Raw genomic sequence first — 22,636 nt, 5'->3', positions numbered from 1 at the left:
TATAAAGGACTCAAATCAACTCAGCTGTCTATTTAATAATGTATCATCAAATGACGTATTTTTCAAAAATTCAAACAATTTAGCTACCTGAATTTGACTTGATATCAACCTCCTAATACTCAGTGAACAGCAGAGTTCAGATTAGGAGAGAAAGAAGTATCACGAAAAGCCAGTCAGTTGTGCTGGGGAGAGCAGAGTATTAGAGAGATTAGTTGATTGGTCTGCCCTTTCTCCATTGACTGTCCAATCACAATCTGTCTTTCTCTGTTGACTGTACGATCACAGGCTGGTGAATGAGCAAGACCTGTAAGTGTTACTTAACTGCAGCAGAGAAAAGACAGGTATCCTGTCCTGCCAGACACAATTGTGTGGTGTGGTAGAGCTGTATAATTCTCAGGACAGGGTGGACATACATACAAATTGATGTATTTATGCAGGTAAAATTGCTCACATAATGCAGGAAAATCAGCTCTCATTGGTTTGCTTGATTCATATTATTAAAAATATAACCTTTTATGACTAATGGTTAATGCCTAAAATGACAAGTGAATATTTTTGTGTACTTCCCAAAGGCTTATCCTGATGGCAGCAGCAAGGAAAAGAGAAGAGCAGCAATAGCTCAGGCCCTTGCTGGAGAAGTGAGTGTAGTGCCTCCATCACGTCTCATGGCGCTTTTGGGACAGGTAATATATAATTAATGCAAACAAGTAACAATACATTTTTTCTTTTGATCTTTATCAATCAAATACATGAAATTTAAGGATAAGAATCTCCATTCATATGATTATATGGTGTTGTATTTATCTTTTGTAGTTTTCCTTTGGATCTGTAGGAAAGATATTTTACTTTTTCATCATATAGTGTTGTGATTATACACTTGTCCTTTAAAATTGAATTTGTATAGAAAGCACAATGCTATGCTATAATGTACATGAACATATTTCATTGCCTTTGAAATTCTTCTGTTTATTAATTTTCACAATAATTGTTTTATCTGTATTCTAAAAGGGTGTACACCTGTCTTCAAATTCACCATCTTCATTACCGTTTTAGGCATTAAAATGGCAGCAGCATCAGGGACTTCTGCCCCCAGGAATGACTATTGATTTGTTTAGAGGTAAAGCAGCTGTGAAAGATGTAGAGGAGGAGAAGTTCCCCACTCAGCTGAGTAGGCATATCAAGGTAAATCTGACCAGGGATTTGTTTTGTTGTTTGTCATTTGTAAGCTCTGGTGCCTTCATGCCCTTGAGTACCTATGAAGTATGCTCACACCTGCACAATAGATACTGGCAACAGGTCTTATATACTGTATATATTGTCAAATGTATGCCTATGATATAAAGATTAGCTGTGTTTTTTTTTTTTTTTTTTTTTTGAATTATAATTTTTAGTTTTATAACACGCTTTCATTTTTGTTTTTATAGTTTGGTCAGAAATCACATGTGGAATGTGCACGCTTTTCACCTGATGGTCAGTATTTGGTTACAGGATCTGTAGATGGGTTTATTGAGGTGTGGAACTTTACTACAGGAAAGATCAGAAAGGCAAGTACTATTACATAAATATTTCATTAGAGTACAGTGTTGTAATTTGTGTATTGGCAGCATTGTACTTTGTTACACCCTTTTTCACTGAAAATGTCTAAGAAAATGACCTGTAACGGTTTTCATTTGTGTAGTTAAAAATGGAAGCTGCTGGCTTTCATTGGGGAACTCAGCAGACCATTGGGTATACACCCTGCCACTCAGATGTTCGATCGGTCCCTTCTAAAGGGCATATTCCTTTCTACAGCCTTAGTTAACATAGTGTCCTAAGTAGGTAGGTTGTCCTTCTCAGCTGATGCTATTTCAAGAATGAAGATATTGTGTGGACAAGGTGCCATCAAGCCTTCTTTGGCCCAAAGGTCTTGCAAATGGCAGTGTGATCAGCTGGAGCTAACATTACTGGTAGTTGCCTGCAAGTTTTTTTTCCCTGATGCTGGGGTGAAAAAGGGGGATTTTTTTTTTACTTGCTGTAAAATCTTTTTCTTAGTACACATTAAGTTCTGGGTTGTCAAGTCTGTTGCCTGAGTAAAAGTTTATGGTTGTTATGGCTGTCTGAAGTTACATTTTGAATACTAGCTACTCGATGGTGCAACTTCCTTTGCAGAAGAATCTGCCCTGTAGGAGGGTCTGAAAACTGCTTCTTAGAGTCTAATCACCTTGTGGCATATTACCCAGCAGTCTACTGTGTTCTCCAATAAACCAAAAAAAGTATTTTTTGAGTACACAAATTCTGTTATTCTGTAGAATTTTTTTAAAATGGGGTTTTACACAAGCACAGAGTGTGACTAAGACTAAGGATAAGTGAAGTATACTAAACTGATAACAAAAGCTGAAAAAAATATTTAGATATCCAATGTATCAGTGGGCAACGTGTTGATGATTTATTTTTTTTTTTTCTTAGGATTTGAAATACCAGGCTCAAGATAACTTCATGATGATGGATGACGCTGTGTTGTGCATGTGCTTCAGCAGGGATACTGAAATGTTGGCTACTGGAGCACAGGATGGAAAAATCAAGGTAATAACCACTTGCCAGCTGTATCACTTAGATGTGCTGTGGCAAAGCGGCTCTCCTGCATTGGATCACTGGATCAGAAACCAATCAATATACACTTATTGGGGTTTTTTTTGTTTTTTTTTTTACCAAAAATATGTAACGCACGCACCCGATACGCAAGAAAAACACTGCTGTTTAGCAGAAGTACGGGGGTGCCATTAATTCCTAATGAGACCCCCATGCATTGGCAAAACGCCCACTAAACTACATAGTGTCAGTGCACCGTGCGATTCCGTGGGGTATGATTTTAACCACTTGCCTCCCAAGCCTATTCTGACACTTCTACATGTAAAAATCATCATTTCAACTATTTAGGACCCCTAAACATTATTATTATTTTTTTTTTTTAAACTGAGGCCCTAGAGAATAAAATGGTGAGTGTTCCAATCTTTTTATGTCACACGATATTTGCCCAGTGTTTTTCAAACACAATTTTTTTGGAAAAAATACAATTTAGTGAGTTTCAGAAAACAAAATATAATACACAATTGTTTGGTAAAATCTAAAAGATGATGTTACACCAATTAAACAAACCAAACATGTCACGCTTTAAAATTTGCGCACGCCCATGCACTGGTGACAAACTACATAAATGTTATCCATAGGCGACGTTTTAAAAGCTTTTACGGGTTATTACTTTAGATTTACACAGAAGGTTTTGTGCTAGAATTACTGCTCTTGATCTGACCTTTGCATGCATACCTCGCATGTGTGGTGGAATCGCTGTTTTCCTACTGATGCAGGACTGACGTGTGCATTTGCCTTTGCGCACAAGCACGTGGGGGTGGGGGGGCTTTATTTTTTTTCTATTATTATTTTATTTTTTTACACTATCCCTTTATTTATTTGTTTGATAGTTTTTATTGTTACCACAAAGAATTTAAATGTGCCCTGTGATGGCAATAGACGACAAATCCTCTTCACTGAGAAATCTGAGGTCTATCCCCATATCGCTCCTCTGCCTTTCAAAGCTTCGGATCATACCAAGATTGGTATGATCCGATGCTTTTTTTTTTTTTCTTCTTCAAACCAGTAAGGGTTTGTTTACATCCAGCGAAAACTGGAAGTAATGAAATGTTCGTCCCAGTTTCTCAGACCACAGAGATGATTGGAGCCGTTCCGGTCTCCGATCAGTGCTATGGTCAGTCAGTGCAACGTCTTCTCCTGCTGCTTGTAAAAGCAATCTAGCGGCTAATTGACCGCTAGTATTTTACAAGAAAGTCAACCGGCACCTGAAAAAAAGAGAGAACCAATACCAGGATGATGCTTGCAGGTATCATCCTGGTATAACCGCTGCAACTCAAGGACAAACAGAGATGTCCTTGGGCAGCAAGTGGTTAAAATGTGGTCCGGGTCTTCTTTCCTCACATTCTGCAGGTAGGACAGTCCATTAAAATGAATGGGCTGCCCTACCCGTTAGAATGCAGCCAAAGCGAGTGTGACCTGGCCCTTAGTGCCGGTTCACATATGTGCAGATTGGATGTAGTTTGAACTGCATCCAATCTACATGACATGTGAAATAATATGCTTTCTATGGTACCTGTTCACGTATGTCCAGTGCACTGGCAGTGCAGATTCAGTGTGCATTGAAAAAGAGTCCTGTCCTTTTTCGGAGCAGTGGTTTGGTTCATTTGTAGATTACAGGCGTATTGACTTCTATGAGAACTGCTTCTGAATTGCACATGTCATGAGAACATGATTTCAGGCCGGTTTTCTCTTTAAATCCTGACCTGAACCGCTGAACAACTGCTTTTCAATTTGTACTGAAACTGGAGCAGTCAAACTGCACCGTACAAATGTGAATCGGTACTTAAAGCAGAACTTCACTCTCAATCAATATGGACAATTTTTAAATACTTATGCAGCTAGCATTCGTAAATCGGAAGATATATAAAATTTTCTTTTTTTTTTTTTTTTTTTTTTTTATTCAGTTATTTCCCGTTTTCCATGCCTAGGCAAATTATATCATGCATCCCAGAAGTCTTCAGGAGAGGAGGGAGGGTTCTCAGCTCAGCCAATGACTTAGCTAAAGGCAGATGGATTCCAGGAAGTAAATAATACATTAATCATCTGCCCTTGCTCAGGATGGCCACTGCCAGAAATGGGGTGTTTTTTAAAAATGATTTCTTAGCAAAATAAAGCATGGGGACATGGATAGATGGGGGAGTTTGCTTTGAATATTGCCAATTAATTAAATAACGTTCTTGGTTTGTGGTTCAAATGCAGTGCAATTTCACTTTAATGCTTCAGGAGATGTAAAGATTTTCCATGAAAAACTTTTTTTTTTTTTTTTTGTACAGGTGTGGAAGATTCAGAGTGGGCAGTGTTTAAGGAGGTTTGAACGTGCACACAGCAAGGGTGTGACATGCCTTAGTTTCTCTAAAGACAGCAGTCAGATCCTCAGTGCTTCCTTTGACCAAACTATCAGGTAATACAGTATTTTTGGTATGCTGTCTTCCGTTGTTTTGGTACAAAACTTTTTTTCTTTTTAAGTACCATCTTTGGCAAACTCCTATTAAGCCTTGATTCACACTGGTGCGACTTGTCATGTGACTTGTCTGTTTCAAATCGCGTGAACAGTCGCACCCTATTGCTAGCAATGGAACTGTTCAAATTGGTGTGACTCTGACTTTGCGGCTCCTTACCAATTCCCAATCACCTGATCATTGTGATTGGCTTCAATTGGCTGTCACAGTGGTTGGTTACTGTATGGACCGCCCCTGTGTTTTCCCCTCTAGTAAGGAGAAAATTGAAGGTAAAATTGAAGGTTTTCTTTGTAGTAATGATTTTGGAACTTGATGGAATGGAGTTGAAGGAATACGTCCAAATTTTATTGCTGTCCATGACACTGTGGGGGAGATTTTACCTCCATTCCATGTGACATCAGAGTAAGATATGAGGTGTAGCGGTTAATGGCACTGGGAAAAATCAGACCTAATAAGATCCTGACAGAGGTTCTAACTTGTTTTGTTGCAGTCTGTGTCTGTATTGAATAGACTTGCAGCTCTACATGTAAACTTGCATAATGCTTTTAGTCTAAAAGTGAATATAAAGATAATTGTAAGATTTGGTCATGAGTAGTTTTTCTTTAAAAGCAAGTCTTCAGTCTCACCTTTTAGGAGGCAGGATTCCATTCTTTAAACCCGTTTTTCTTGAAGATTAGATTGTATATAAACTCTGTTCTGTATTTAAATGACTTTACTGTTTTCATTTGCAATGTGATTTATCTGTCTGCCAGTAAGTTATGATGCCATTTCTAAATCCTTTTATGTAGAATCCATGGCTTGAAATCTGGTAAAACACTTAAGGAATTCAGAGGACATTCCTCGTTTGTGAATGAAGCCACCTTCACACAGGATGGTCACTATATCATCAGTGCATCATCTGACGGCACAGTCAAGGTATGGACATGATGCTGCTAAATATCATAAAATGAAATTGTTTCGTAAAAAAAAAAAGGTAACTTATTGTAGCAGAATAAACCAGTAAAGCATAACTTATGAAATGAAAAGGTGCCATTGTCAGACTTTGTTTACATAATGCAGAATGGAACTTGAAGCTATGCTGCATGCAGTCAGATTTTGTTTAATTGAGTTGTTGTTCCAGATTAAATTCAAAATAAGTTGTGTGAGACATGGGTTCTGTAATGCTCTGCTTGCGGAAAATACTGTGTAGTATGGGACAGTACAGGCCCGCAGTATTCTAAAGCAGGGGTCCTTGTGTGAAAGGTATGAAATGTGCTTACACATTTATTGTGTAGTCTGACTTTGTTTAATTTCAAAAAAGTGCAGGAAAGCTTAACAATGGAGACTTATTCAGTAGTCATCCGTTAGCCTCACCCAGGCTGTGCCCTGCCCAGGAGTTGGGCAGTGGCAAATCCATCCCCAAATGAGACTCTATAGAGCATGAAAGGTTCCCTTGTCTAAGGTTAGCTGCAAAATGTATACTAGAAAATGTATTTAAATAGGTTGCAAGGTAGAAACGGGGATTTCTTTCCCAATTTTTTATGTCTGTGTTGATGTAAAACTAACTGAACCTATGTATTGACTTGTAAGCTCTATCCATGTTATATGTATTACTTTGTACAGAACCATGGTTGAAACTGTTCAGAAATACATTGGACAAATACCTTTATAGTGTAACTTTATAATGCTTTAGAGCTCATTCACACCATACATGCATACAAACTGATTGAAAAAAAACATGCAGGTTTGACACACAGACACATGAGTTTACATAGGTTTTTTTTATGCATTTTACATTGGTCCACATGTGCATTTTAAGTACTTTCTCCTCCCCCAAGCATTGGGGGGGGGGGGGTCTGTAGGCAAGGGGTTTATCAGAATATGGAAGCCCCTTTAAAGCGGAGCTCCACTCAAAGGGATAGTTCCTCTTTAAGGCTTTGTCCCCCGCTCCCTATTAAGGATTGGTACCTTAGGGGATCGGAAGCGGAAGCTGTCCTCCCCCTCTCCCTCCCCGGAGTCTTCTGGGACACGTGACCTGTGTGACAAGTGTCTATGGTACCATTCACAGAGTGCAGAGCTTCTCGCGCATGCACAGCGGGCACCTGGCTTTGAAGCTTCAAGCTGTCACAGCCGGGTGCCCACACTCAAGATGCCGGCACCAGGAAGAGAAGACGGCCAGTGAAACCAGCGGTGGAGAGGACACCGCTGGACCGAGGGACAGGTAAGTGTCTGTATTTTAAAAGTCAGCAGCTACAGTTTTTGTAGCTGCTGACTTTTATTTATTTCACTATGTGAACAAGTAAGTGGTACATAGTACCCCAGTTAGTAATACACAAAAACAATGTAGAATGTAAATAAACACAATGCTACCTTAGAAAAAGTCATATTCGAATAAGGCACAGTCATTGTTAAAATATTCTTTTATTAGAAAAGACTAAAATTCCCCCTAATCACTTGCTGCCTGGTCACAGTAGATTTAATGTAACAAGGCAGCAGCTGCAGGCTCAGCAATCTAAATAAACGTAGCGAGCCTGCTTTGAGGTTTGGGTCTCAAGCGCCCCCTGCGGTTGGATACAGCAGGATTTTGTCAGCAAGTTCTGGCCACTGATTTATGGCTGGGACCTGCTGAACAGCTGTGTCCAGTCACAGGACAGAGCTTTGTGTTTACAAACAACACAGGGCTCTATACACAGATAGTGATTTGGCTGTTTCTTATTCCTGTAAAGCAGGGAGGAAAAGCAGGCAAAGAAGCACATATCTCACACATTACACTTCTTAGGCACACAGTTATCCCTTTGACTGCTCCTAGATGTTGACCCCTTCTCTTTCAGTGTCAATAATACAGTCAGTGACTGTGTACAGTATTAGCAGTGATCACTGTATTAGTGTCACTATTGATGTCAGTGTCAGTCACTTGGTGTACCAGTCAGCGTTGGCTAGCACCAGATTTTCATCCACACTATCACAGTCCCACTATAAGTTGCTGATCACCGCCAGTATAGTGTAATACAGTGGGGCAAAAAAGTATTTAGTCAGCCACCAATTGTGCAAGTTCTCCCACTTAAAAAGATGAGAGATGCCTGTAATTGGCATCATAGGTAGACCTCAACTATGAGAGACAAAATGAGAAAAAAAATCCAGACAATCACATTGGCTGATTTGGAAAGAATTTATTTGCAAATTATGTTGGAAAATAAGTATTTGGTCAATATGAAAAGTTCATCTCAATACTTTGTTATATATCCTTTGTTGGCAATGACAGAGGTCAAACGTTTCCTGTAAGTCTTCACAAGGTTGGCACACACTGTTGCTGGTATGTTGGCCCAATCCTCCATGCAGATCTCCTCTAGAGCAGTGATGTTTTGGGGCTGTCGCTGGGCAACACGGACTTTCAACTCCCTCCAAAGGTTTTCTATGGGGTTGAGATCTGGAGACTGACTAGGCCACTCCAGGACCTTTGAAATGCTTCTTACGAAGCCACTCCTTCGTTGCTCGGGCGGTATGTTTGGGATCATTGTCATGTTGGAAGACCCAGCCATGTTTCATCTTCAATGCCCTTGCTGATGGAAGGAGGTTTGCACTCAAAATCTCACAATACATGGCCCCATTCATTCTGTCCTGTACATGGATCAGTCGTCCTGGTCCCTTTGTGGAGAAACAGCCCCAAAGCATGATGTTGCCACCCCCATGCTTCACAGTAGGTATGGTGTTCTTTGGATGCAACTCAGCATGCTCTCTCCTCCAAACACGACGAGTTGTGTTTCTACCAAACAGTTCTTTTTTGGTTTCATCTGACCATATGACATTCTCCCAATCCTCTTCTGGATCATCCAAATGCTCTCTAGCAAACTTCAGACGGGCCCGGACATGTACTGGCTTAAGCAGCGGGACACGTCTGGCACTGCAGGATCTGAGTACCTGGCGGCGTAGTGTGTTACTGATGGTAGCCTTTGTTACGTTGGTCCCAGCTCTCTGCAGGTCATTCACTAGGTCCCCCCATGTGGTCCTGGGATTTTTGCTCACCGTTCTTGTGATCATTTTGACCCCACGGGGTGAGATCTTGCGTGGAGCCCCAGATCGAGGGAGATTATCAGTGCTCTTGTATGTCTTCCATTTTCTAATTATTGCTCCCACAGTTGATTTGTTCACACCAAGCTGCTTGCCTATTGCAGATTCAGGCTTCCCAGCCTGGTGCAGGTCTACAATTTTGTTTCTGGTGTCCTTCGACAGCTCTTTGGTCTTCACCATAGTGGAGTTTGCAGTGTGACTGTTTGAGGTTGTGGACAGGTGTCTTTTATACTGATAACAAGTTCAAACAGGTGCCATTGATACAGGTAATGAGTGCAGGACAGAGGAGCCTCTTAAAGAAGAAGGTACAGGTCTGTGAGAGCCAGAAATCTTGCTTGTTTGTAGGTGACCAAATACTTATTTTCCACCGTAATTTGCAAATAAATTCTTTCCAAATCAGCCAATGTGATTGTCTGGATTTTTTTTTCTCATTTTGTCTCTCATAGTTGAGGTCTACCTATCATGCCAATTACAGGCCTCTCTCATCTTTTTAAGTGGGAGAACTTGCACAATTGGTGGCTGACTAAATACTTTTTTCCCCACTGTATGTGCTATTACAGAAAATATTTTCCCCAGAATTGTCAGTCTTTTATTGTTTATATAATAAAAAAAAAAAACAGTGATGATTAAACACCACCAGAAAACTCTGTTTATGTGAAAAAAAATTATATACATTTTGTTTGGTTACAGTGTTGCATGACCGTGCAATTGCCAGTTAAAGTAGCGTAGTGCCAAATTGGGTAAAACCTTCCAGAGCTCAAGTGGTTTTAAAAAAAGGAAAAAAAATAAGGATCCAGCAATGTACTGCCTGCCATGACACCCATCTATGATATGATCTGGCTGACCTGCACTCGCCATTACCCCAATGTGGCCTGAATGCAAACACAAGGAGTGTGGTGCCATAATTTTGTTTATATTTGGACAACATCCGGGCAATGTTCTATGTGGGTCAGTGGGACTGCAGGCAGATCGTTTTGTTGGTGTTGTGACAGGTGGGAGGATTTTTTTTTTATTTTTCATTTACAGGACACTTTTCTGAACATGTGTTCATGTATGGAGCTGAGTGGCAAAAATTACAGTTATACTAAATAATTCAGCACAGTTTTGCGCATAGAAAACAATTGTTTGTAGTGCAGAAAACCACAGGTGTGAATCAGCCCCTTTTTTGCCACTGGGATAAGTGTGTGATGTTTAATTACAAATCACAGTCATTTTAACTTGCTTTAGGGTTCTTCAATTGTGAAATGCCATTCAGACATAATTATCATGTATGTTTTCTTCTTTTTAACAAAGATGTGGAATATGAAGACCACAGAGTGTGTCAATACCTTTAAGTCCCTTGGAAGCACTGCCGGAACAGACATTACAGTCAACAGTGTCATTCTCTTGCCGAAAAATCCAGAGCACTTTGTGGTGTGTAATCGCTCGAACACAGTTGTGATTATGAATATGCAAGGACAAGTAAGTATCATGTGATCGCACATTACTTAGGATCCAGAGGTGATCCGCAAGGCATTTTGGCCCCTGTGGGTCGCAGGGGGAAGGTGAGATAGCCACATAGGATTCTCACCTGTCACCCGCACTGGCAAGAGGAGCATAAGCGTGTTTTTTCCCAATCGTGTGATAAACACTTAATTATGTGGACACTATTATCACTGCATTTTTATGGTTATTAACACTGAGTGCTGTGGATTATTTTTGCACTTTTGTACACAGATATCACCTAATTAGTATTGCATATCCCTAATAGGGAACCACTGAGTGGTATGTTTTAATCACTTAATTATTATGCTTGATTCTCATTACATCAGTTATTGATACGTTTTTTACTTGTTGTTAACAACGGTATCTTTACCCTGAAAAGGTATACTCGTAGCACCACACCATTAACTGTTACAATATCTGTAGTATGTAAGATCACAATCCTGAGCAATGTATTTGGCAACAAAGTATAATATTTATGAAAGGTCTGCAGAGGAAAGGATGATGATTAGCAATCAAATGGCAAGCAATCATGTTTAGGATTTTGGCATTTTATATCTGTAAAAGAAGAGATTTATAAAGATAATTATAATTGGTTATTGGTTTCTAAAGTGTACGCTCTATTGCACTTGAATTAGTCAAGCATGTTGGCATATCTGATACTGTACTTGCAGCTGTCATTAGCATGGTCCTTTTTGATAAGTATAACATATATTCATTTTAGCTGCCTGCTCTTAGTAAATATACTGTGAGCGGGTGGCAGGTACAGACACGATCACGGATATGTATGTGAGTGGGCTTCTTCCAAATTTGGAGCGTGCGTGCAGTCACCTCATGCCAACATCACGGCTGTGTCCAATCACACACAGAGTTCTGGCTTTAAAAAACACAGAGCTCTCTGTATAGGGAAAAGTAATCTGGCTTTTTTTTTCTTCCTGGAAAGCAGTATAAACTGCAGGTCACAAATATTACACATTGTTAAGCACTTATTTTACCCCTTGAATGCCCCTAGATGTTAACGCCTTCCCAGCCAGTGTTATTAATACAGAACAGTGTACAGTATTAGCACTGATTAGGTACACCTTGCTAGTACTGGGTTGGATCCCCTTTTGCCTGCAGAACTGCCTTAATTCTTTGTGGCATAGATTCAACAAGGTGTTGGAAACATTCCTCAGAGGTTTTGGTCCATATTGACATGATCGCATCATGCAGTTTTTGCAGATTTGTCACATGCACATCTATGAACTGTTGATTAAAGACAGGAGGGTTCCATGCTTTCATGCCAAATTCTACCATCTGAATGTTGCAGCTGAAATTGAGACTCTTCAGACCAGGCAACGTTTTTTCTAATCTTCTATTGTCCAATTTTGGTGAGCCTGTGGGATTTGTAGCCTCCATTTCCTGTTCCTAATTGACAGGAGTGACACCTGGTGTGGTCTTCTGCTTCTGTAGCCCATCTGCTTCAAGGTCCGATGTGTTGTGCATTCAGAGGTGGCATTTATGCATACTGTGGTTGTAACAAGTACTTTTTTTGAGATACTGTTTCCTTTCTATCATCTTGAACCAGTCTGCCATTCTCTGTAAATACTAGAGATGGCTGTGCATGAAAATCCCAGTAGATCAGCAGTTTTTCAAATACTCAGACCAGCATGTGTTTCACCAACAACCATGTTCAAAGTCACTTAAATCCCCTTACTTCCCCATTCTGATGCTCGGTTTCAACTTCAGCAAGTACTCTTCACCACTAGATGCCTAAATGCATTGCGTTGCTGCCATGTGATTGGCTGATTAGCAATTTGTGTTACCAATTAATTGAACAAGTGTACCTAAGAAAGTGGCCAGCGAGTGTATATACCATAGTTCATAGATGCTATAACTTTTGCACAAACCAATTAATATACACTTATTGTGTGGGGGCTTTTTTTGTTTACCAAAGACCTGTAACAGAATACATTTTGGTATAAATTTCTGAACAAATTTAATTTTTTTTTTACTGGATGTTTTTATAACAGAAATGAAAAATATTGTTTTTTTTCCAAATTTTTTTGGTTTACATAAAAATAAGCCCATTGGTGATCAAATGCCACCAAAAGGCAGCTCTATTTGTGTAAAAAAAAAAAAAAAAAAAAATTATATACTTTTCATTTGGGTACAGTATTGCATGAAGGCACAATTGCCTGTTAAAGTAGCGCAATGCTGAATAGCAAAAAAATGCTCTGGTCGTGAAGGGGATAAAACCTTAAAAGGGGATAAAAGTGGTTAAACCAGGATGATCTTTACTTAACACTACTTTAGCCTCTCTATAATTAGTACTTTTTATATTTCTTCAATAACTATATGAAGTGTTGCTCCTGCGCTACCTACAATATGTGATAACTACTACAATATGTACATTAAACGTGATAACAGCCGCTGCTCACATAAAAATTGTGTTCCCACAATAATGGTAAAAATTGAAATGGCGTGATGCTGCTCTGCACTTAATAGTACTCACCAATGCTTTAACCATTCATTGTGGTGAAAATAACTATAAATTAAAAAAATAAATAAATAATAATTCCCATATAAATAATTGTGACGATAAGGCCTCATGCATACAGCCAGTTTTGTTTTTTGTTTTTACTGCCTTCAAATGGCCCTCCATATTATCCTATGTGTCCATGCACACATAGACGTTTAGTAGCCGTAGTGTTTACCTGCAGAAAAAGCCCCCCAGGGCCAGTGCATTCAAGAGCAAAAGCGTTTTGGCAGAAAAATGCTTAACATGTCCTAAATGCGTTTTTAGCACTAGGCGCATTTAGTGCTTGAGCAGTAATTCATTTCAGTGGCCAGAATAAATTATAAATCTAGCCAAAGAAAATTAGAAAACGCTCAAGTGCTTGACGCCTGTAAATGCTTGTAAAAGCATTAGACACTTTGATCAGCGTCAGGCATTTTTTCTGCCAAAACTCTGCTGCCAAAGAAATTTTTTGCTATAAGCAATTATAATGTATATAAAAAAAAAAATACTGATCACTTCCCCAGAGTAGTACAGTGTTATTATAGTAACATTATACTACTCTGGTCAGTGTGTTTATGAAAAAAAAATTGTAAAAAAAGTCATAAAAATTGAAGAAATACATTTTTTGGACCGTCACCAGTCAGTGTCCCCGATACCACAATACCAGTTATGATGCCTAAATTTATGAAGAACAATTATTTCTTTGCAAAGTTTTATAACCGAAACTAAGAAAAACGTGGTTTTTTTTTCTTTCAAAATTATCGGTCTTTGTTCGTTAGTTTAACAAAATATAAAAAATCCAGTGGTGATTTAAATACCACCAAAAAAAAGCTCTAGTCGTGTGAACAAAATGATTAAAATTTAGTTTGGGTACAGCGTTGTATGTCCGTGCAGTTGTTATTCAAAGTGTGAGAGCTAATAGCAAACCCAAAGCTTCTTTCGTGTGAATTAAACCATCAGCATCCATAACAATGCTTCATTTGTTATTCAGTGTATATCAAGTCGTGCCACCTCAGTGCTCATAGAACTTTCACCTTCATAACGACATATGTGCTCCTCTAAGAATTCACACACTGGGATTCCTCCACTGGACCAGTCCTCCAGCGCTCCTTGTCCACTAGGGACTCTCTTCATGTGTTTCCAATAGCTTAGTAATAAGGCACGGTCCCTTTTTAAGGTTCACCTGTTTTCATGCAGCCATGTTTACTTAGCTCTTATAGGGGAAACAGAAGGGCCTCCACTAGTGTGTACCACTGTTATGGATGAAGTTGGTCTTATACACACGGAAGGTATTTTGTGTTTGCTATTAAAAAGTTTATGAAAACTAGATCCTAGATTGTAAGCTCCAAGGAGCAGGGCCCTCTTTTCCCTCTTGTATTGAACTGTATTGTTGCTGTATTGTCTCCCGTTATATTGTAAAGCGCTGAGCAAACTGTTGGCGCTATATACATCCTGTATAATAATAATGAAAAAGAAACTTTATATATAATTGTATTGTTTTTATTTAAATTGTCGATTAGATATGATGGTTTGGACACTTTTTAGAAGCTTTTGTGTTTAACATTGTAATTGTAAGGAGCACTTCAAAAATGATCATATTACCATCTTAATACTGTTTATGTAGTGAAACACTTGATTTTTATTTTTACTTTATTACCTAAGTTGACCACTACAGGTTTACCGTGACATTGGAATTTTATTTTATTTATAGTTCTTGTCACCACACTGGTTAAAAAATGTGTGAGCACTATTAGGTGCACAGCAACTCACCATTTCAGTGTTAATAACTAATATTTAGTTGCAGAGTTCCAGTGCATGTCTGACCGCTCCTTGTGTGCTAGGCTCCTATACTCATACTACCAATAGAAGCCCATACAAAATTTCTGATACATAGGGGTAATTATACACTGCTCATAAAAATTAAAGGAACACTTTTTAATCGGAGTATAGCATCAATCAATTAAACTCCTGGGATATTGATCTGGTCAGTTAAGTAGCAGAGGGGGTTGTTAATCAGTTTCAGATGCTTTGTTGTAATGAAATTAACAGGTGCACTGGATGGGCAACAATGAGACTACCCCCAAAACAGGAATGGTTTTACAGGTGGAGACCACTGACATTTTTTTCCCTACTCCTCTTTTCTGTTTTTCACTAGTTTTGCATCTGGCTAGGGTCAGTGTCTCTAATAGTAACATGAGGCGATACCTGAACCCTACAGAGGTTGCACATGCAGTCGAACTCCTTCAGGATGGCACATTAGTACCTGCCATTTCCAGAAGGTTTGCTGTGTCTCCCAGCACAGTCTCAAAAGCATGGAGGAGATTCCAGGAGACAGGCAGTTACTCTAGGAGAGCTAGACAGGGCTGTAGAAGGTCCTTAACCCATCAGCAGGACTGGTATCTGCTCCTTTGTGTAAGGAGGAACAGGATGAGCACTGCCAGAGCCCTACAAAATGACCTCCAGCAGGTTACTGGTGTGAATGTGTCTGACCAAACAATCAGAAACAGACTTTGAGGGTGGCCTGAGGGTCCGACGTCCTCTAGTGGGCCCTGTGCTCACTGCCTTGCACCATAGAGCTGGATTGGATATTTGCCATTGAACACCAGAATTGGCAGATCCGCCACTGGCGCCCTGTGCTTTTCACAGATGAGAGCAGGTTCACCCTGAGCACATATGACAGACATGAAAGGGTCTGAAGAAGCCGTGAAGAATGTTATGCTGCCTGTAACATCGTTCAGCATGAGTGTTTTGGTGGTGGGTCAGTGATAGTCTGTGGAGGCATATCCTTGGAGAGACGCACAGACCATTGCAGGCTAGACAATGGCACCTTGACTGCCATTGGGTATCAGGATGAAATCCTTGGACCCATTGTCAGACCCTATGCTGGTGCAGTGGGTCCTGGTGTACGACAATGCCCGGCCTCATGTGGAAAAAGTATGCAGGCAGTTCCTGGAGGATGAAGGAATTGATACCACTGAATGACCTAAATACAATAGAACACCTCTGGGATATCATGTTTCAGTCCATCTGATGCCACCAGGTTGCACCTCAGACTGTCCAGGAGCTCAGTGATGCCCTGGTCCCGATTTGGGAGGAAATACCCAAGGACACCATCTGTCGTCTCATTAGGAGCATGCCAAAACGTTGTCAGGCATGCATACAAGCATGTGGGGGCCATACAAACTACTGAGTACCATTTTGAGTTGCTGCACTGACATTTCAGCAAAATGGACTAGCCTGCTGCATCCTTTTTTCAGTTTGATTTTCGAGGTGTCTTGAAAATGATCAATCTAGAGAAGACTGAATTTAATTTCCATCAAACGATGGGGCATCCTTACGTTCCTAACACATTATCCAGTCCATATCAGTATAGATATCCAGCATGATATTTTTCCCATTGAGATGTGATGTGTTTTCAAAGTGTTCTTTTAATTTTTTTGAGCAGTGTAGTTTGAAATATCTGTAGTATCTCTAACATACTCTATGACTAGTACTCTACAGGTGCAGACAGAAATTACACACTATGCTTACCTAATCCCGATTTTTGCACTGTGAGTCTGGATGTAATTCACCAGTTCTGATAAATATTTACTTGGTGTATCATCTTTGGTAAAAATCTATTTGTCCATTTTTCAATCAGATTGTTAGAAGCTTCAGCTCTGGTAAAAGAGAAGGTGGTGACTTTGTCTGCTGTACACTATCGCCCAGAGGAGAGTGGATCTACTGTGTTGGAGAGGATTTTGTGCTATACTGTTTCAGCACTGTAACTGGCAAGCTAGAAAGAACCTTGACTGTGAGTATAGATTTGATTCGTTCATATGCTACAATTATCTGTAAGCAATAGGTCATTACTGCAGTGGCCTGTTATTGTAGAACAACAAAAACCAGACAGAGGAGCTAACCCTTTCCCACACTAAGTAAACCTACGTTTTGCCTGGATTTTCGTTAAGGTCAGTTTAGCTGTTTGACTCATTCACACTTTGAAAGAATGTAATGTTGCAGTTGCATTATTTTACTCTTATACAATAAATATCCTATTCCTTTTGCTGTGTAAAAGTCAATATCATAACCTTCTGGTGCCCTATGTTACATTTAGATTGAGTGCCTATAGCAGGGGTCTCCAAACTTTATAAATAAAGGACCAGTTTACTGTCCTTCAGATTTTAGGGGGGCTGGACTGTGGCCAGTGGGAGAAGAAAATGTGGGATCAGTGGGAGTGAACAATGCCTTGTCTTTGGTATTAACGGGAGATATGGTGCCCCATCACTGGTATCAATGGGAGGAATAATTTGCCATCATTGGTGTCAGTGGAATCAATAGTGCCCCGTCAGTGGGATGAATAGTGCCCCGTCAGTAGGATGAATAGTGCCCCATCATTGGTGTCTGGAGGATGAAAAGTGCCCCATCATTGGTGTCAGGAGGAGGAATAGTGCCCCATCATTGGTGTCAGGAGGAGGAATAGTGCCCCATCATTGGTGTCAGGAGGAGGAATAGTGCCCCATCATTGGTGTCAGGAGGAGGAATAGTGCCCCATCATTGGTGTCAGGAGGAGGAATAGTGCCCCATCATTGGTGTCAGGAGGAGGAATAGTGCCCCATCATTGGTGTCAGGAGGAGGAATAGTGCCCCATCATTGGTGTCAGGAGGAGGAATAGTGCCCCATCATTGGTGTCAGGAGGAGGAATAGTGCCCCAGCATTGGTGTCAGGAGGAGGAATAGTGCCCCAGCATTGGTGTCAGGAGGAGGAATACTGCCCCATCATTGGTGTCAGTGGGATGAATATTGCCCTATTCTTGGTGTCAGTGGCAGGACCTGTGCCTCACTGTTCCTGATGGAGGAAATAATGCCCCAAGGGCCAGATAAAAGCAAGCAAAGGGCTGCAGTTTGGAGACTACTGGCCTATGGTTTGCCCTTTATCTGGACATTTTGTTTTGTTTTTTTTTGATGGCTAACCTATTTACATGTGTGTTAACCCTTACCACCTACAATGCAGTACTTTTAAGCAAACTATTGCCAGGTTTGAGCCAGACATTGCTATAGTAACAGAAAACAAAAAAGAAAATTGCCCTAGTTCACAGATCAGGTGCTGTTAATGAATTCAGTGAAACAAATCACTGCTAGTGTTTGAGTAACAACGTGGTCTACTCATTGACTGAACCTTGTAATGACTTGATACAATGTAGCAAATTCTTCATACTGTGACATGTGAGAATAAACATAATCCTGGAGGTAAGGCTGTATAACTGGACATACTAATGGGACCAGGCTGCTGACTCCAATCTGGCTTGGGATAGATTGATATCTGAGAAGAATAAATGGGGAAGGGGAGAGAGAGGCGCCCAAGCAACCAATATAGTGTAGTACGTCAATTTATTTAAAAAATTATTAAATTATTGCACTCACAAGGGTGAAGTGTTTGCAGGCATGTCATTATGGCAGACGTCCATAACCACAGGCAGATGGATGGAGTGATCCACTGGGAGGTGGATGGAGAGGCAGCCACTGGAGGTGCAGAGAGGATGGGTGGCCTTAGAGAGCAGGATGCAAAGTCAGGAGCGTAGCAAAAAATGCAAGAGCTTCAGCCACTGTGTGCACTAGCGAATCAGTGGATTGGCGGATCACTGGAAACGAAGCTTTGCTGGAAAGGACTGTCATGCAGGAAAGGACGAGCAGCCAGGTAACGCCACCAAGGGAGTGAGTGTGTGTGACTCTAGGGACTGGCTTTTTCAGAACAACAACAAATTTCCTTCATCAGCCTAACCCTAAAGCCTACCTCCGGAGATTATATAGTGTGAGTTAATTGTTGACCCCTGCTGATCTGCATTCTGTCTGGAAATGGCATCAAGACAGATAACACAGGAACTGCCATTGCAAAAAGACCAGATCAGCACAGCTAAGTACAGACTCCTATCGTTAAGCAGCAATTCAGATAAAAACAGTAGGAATAATAAACTATTAAGTGAACCTCATAAAAGTCTATATTGAGATTATCAATCCTAAAAAAAAGTGTGTGTGTGTGTGTATATATGTGTGTGTGTGTGTGTGTGTGTGTATATATATATATATGTGTGTGTGTGTGTGTGTGTGTGTGTGTGTGTGTGTGTGTGTGTGTGTATGTATATGTGTGTGTGTGTGTATATATATATATATATATATATATATATATATATATATATATATATATATATATATATATATATATATATATATATATATGTGTATATATATATATATGTATGTATGTATATATATATATATATATATCTTAGATTGTAAGCTCCATTGCCTGAGACCTTTTAGACTGTGTCCGAAAAAACATCTCAAAAAGAGAAGCTACTATCTTTGGGAAGGGAGAGTCCTGAATATTGATTATTGCCAGCAGCAGCCAATAGGTTTTGTAATGTAGAATGATCTAAAGGGGGGGGGGGGGGAGAGGTGAGTGAGGGGTGATGTGTGTCTAACCATGACAAGAGATCCCAGTTGGTTGTTGCCTCAAAAGGAAAGAATTAACGGGAGATGAAGAGAAATCATGAAAAAAATGTTGAAAGGTGTTGGAGCAGATCATATGGTGGTATTACCTTCCAGTTCTTCATTTAGGCCATTGGCTGTAAGACCACCTAGTTTGAATATCCAGTAGGTTTCTTGGGCACATAATTTTTTTTAACCTCTCACCTTCGTCCATAGCCACTGGTATAGATTGAATGACTATGACTCTGTTTGGAGGAGTCACTATTGTGATGTTGTATGAAATGTCCAGCAATACTGGATTCAGGGGCTTCATCTTCTATATTTTGCCTGTGTCCTCCAAACTTGGTTCTCAAGGGCCTGATGTTATAACCCATGTAACATATTCCTACTATTTTTGGCTTAATGCTATGAGTCTGTACTTAGCTGTGCTGATCTGACCTTTTTGCAATGGCAGTTCCTGTGTTGTTTGTCTTGATGCTATTTCCAGCCAGAATGTTGTCCCCTGCTGATCTGCAATTAACTCGCACTATTTAATCTCCGGAGGTAGGCTATTGTGGTAGGTTGATGAAGGAAGTTTGTTGTTCTTCTGAAAACTCATTCACTTGAGTCACATACACTCACTTCCTCGGTGGCGTTACCTGGCTGTTCATCCTTTCCTGCATGACCGTCCTTTCCAGTGAAGCTTTGGTTCCAGCGATCCGCCGATCCACTGATTCGCTAGTGCACACAGCGGCTGAAGCTCGTGCACTTTTTGCTACACTCCTGGCTTTGCATCCCACTCTCTAAGGCACCCATCCTCTCTGCTTGATCAACTGGGAGCTGCATGGAAAGGCAGCCACTGGAAGTGCAGCCATCCATCTGCCTGCAGTTTTGAACTTCTGCTATAATGACGCCTGCAAACATTTCACCCTTGTGAGTGCAATACTATGATTTTAATAAATTGATATACTACACAATATTGGTTCCTTGGGCACCTCTCTTCCCTTCCCCATTTATTCATTGCTATAGTAACCCTTTTGTTGGTGATCTGAGACACCTTGCTTTTGATGCAGAAGAGGAATTTTCAACCATACCCACTTTAGGCTCCTTAAGGTCTGTCATACAGCTAAATGTGAGCAAAAATAGTGGCGCCGGGTAACATCCTGTGTGTGTGTGTTTTGTTAATATATTGGCATCTCAGACCCTTGTAGAGAGTCTTACTCTCTTTTTATGGACACCAATGCCACCAGGGCTAAACGTGAGGAAAAATCCAAAATTTTGAGTTGTCACCCAAACGGGGATAGAGGGGATATCTTCCACTGGGAACGTCTCTGCATACTTTTTACTACTTGTCTGTTCACTGAACATGAAGGGAAACCTCCTCAATGGATAGCCTAGAAAACTGACAGGTTTAAACCATTGTTTTCTGCATCAAAATAAAAATTACTTTAAATATAGATTAGGACTACTACATGGATTCAAACTTGACTTAGAAGTTTTTATGTTATAAGGGAAGCAAAATCACCTAAAGCTCATGAAGTGTACCCCCAGTGACTCTGTGAGGTACTCTTCGAATTCTGGTTGCAGCAGTTGGCTAAGCATTAGAGTTCACAGACTGTTCACTTGAATATGGGAACTGATTTCGAATAGCATATTTTTTGAGCAGCCCATACATCTAGGTATTTCTTAAAAAACAACACAAAACAAAAAACCCACATGCAGTCTGCATTGGAGCATGTAGCCTGATTGAACAATGCAGAGATGCTTTTGAAATCCTGTACCTGTAATGTTTTTCTGTCTTTATTACCTTAGGTCCATGAGAAGGATGTCATAGGGATTGCACATCATCCTCATCAGAATTTGATTGGCACCTACAGTGAAGATGGACTTCTGAAACTCTGGAAACCTTAATACAGAAGGAATACCTTTCCTTTAATAGGAACAGACTGTTTAGGCTGCGCCAGTATGATTTTTAAAACATGTAATTATATTTTCTGTTCGCTTATACACAGAGTGTATTTGATATACCTTTATATGGATCTGGCGACTTATTTTCAATGTGCCGTTATACAAAATGTTTAGGTTTAATACTTGGATGTTGATGGTCATTTTTGAATTGAGTTGAGACAGTATGTGAAATTTTGTATATTTTAATCTTGCTTTGTGTTACATTTTCCAACTCATTAAATTTTTTTTTTTTCCCAAATGAAAAGTCTCTTACTTGTCTAATTGCCAACTATTACATCCCACAGTCTGAATAACTTGTCTGCTTCTTAGCTTGGATCAGTGGTGCAATTTAAACACAGTTGTACATTAACATTTCCCTTGCTAAACTGTTTATAGGTTTACAGGTCTCACTAGTAAGAGAAAGTACGCCAGTTTTACTAAAGTTACATATAGTCGCATACTGTAGGTTGATAACACATCCATTGAGTTCAACTAGAGGACAAAAAAAGAATGGGGGGGATAGATAATCCATGGATCAACTTTCTGCAGAGTAAGTTTTCAAGGAGTGCAACAGATCAGGGGTGTATTTACCACAAGGCATTTGCTTAGGGCAGCATTTTTCAGGGGGGGCAGCACTGCCCCTTGGAAGAAGGGACACACACGGCATGGGGACCTGGTGGGTTCTGAGAGATGCTGTGGGTTGACAGTGTATCCACAGCCTGACTCACATTCCTGGGGATGTCCAAAACTGAAGGTGAGTGTCTGTCTTTCTTTCTCTCTCTCGCCGTGGGGGATGGTGGCTGGTGTATGGGGGACAATGGTCAGGCTCTTTTTGACCGGGGTGGGGGGTGCCAATTTTTGTGTTGCCTAGGGCAGAACAAGATCTAAATACACCACAGCAACAGATACTATAAACCAAGCTTACATTATGTCATCATTCTGCTGCAGGCAGAAAGCTTTTTTTTTTTTCCCTGTCTTCTCCAGTGATGAGACTGCAACGTTATAACATTATTATTCCTTTGTAGCAAATCACAAGTAGGGATGAGTGGAGTTATTTCAGCAAAGTTAGCCTCTGATTCCAATGCATATCTCCAAAATGTGGGCAAAGCAAAATCTCAATTTTGTTT

General features: G+C 40.1%; 1 protein-coding gene across 1 annotated transcript in view; it reads left to right on the top strand.

Moving 5' to 3' along the window:
• The window catches only part of SMU1 (SMU1 DNA replication regulator and spliceosomal factor), a 30,263-nt gene extending 8,489 nt beyond the window's left edge, over positions 1 to 21,774 (top strand). Inside the window, exons 4-12 of the mRNA XM_089675579.1 lie at positions 573 to 683; positions 1,054 to 1,182; positions 1,425 to 1,544; positions 2,446 to 2,562; positions 4,902 to 5,029; positions 5,876 to 6,002; positions 10,428 to 10,595; positions 16,757 to 16,909; positions 21,375 to 21,774. Coding sequence (XP_089531705.1) covers positions 573 to 683; positions 1,054 to 1,182; positions 1,425 to 1,544; positions 2,446 to 2,562; positions 4,902 to 5,029; positions 5,876 to 6,002; positions 10,428 to 10,595; positions 16,757 to 16,909; positions 21,375 to 21,473 — 1,152 coding nt within the window. The 3' untranslated portion in view covers positions 21,474 to 21,774. The remainder of the gene's footprint in view (positions 1 to 572; positions 684 to 1,053; positions 1,183 to 1,424; positions 1,545 to 2,445; positions 2,563 to 4,901; positions 5,030 to 5,875; positions 6,003 to 10,427; positions 10,596 to 16,756; positions 16,910 to 21,374) is intronic.
• The last annotated feature ends 862 nt before the right edge of the window (positions 21,775 to 22,636 follow it).

This window comes from Staurois parvus, unplaced genomic scaffold (genome assembly GCF_062004578.1).
Source record: "Staurois parvus isolate SC_StPar_1 unplaced genomic scaffold, SC_StPar_1.0 ptg000013l, whole genome shotgun sequence".
Taxonomy (NCBI): Eukaryota; Metazoa; Chordata; class Amphibia; order Anura; family Ranidae; genus Staurois; species Staurois parvus.
This window is presented reverse-complemented; position numbering and strand designations above follow the sequence as displayed.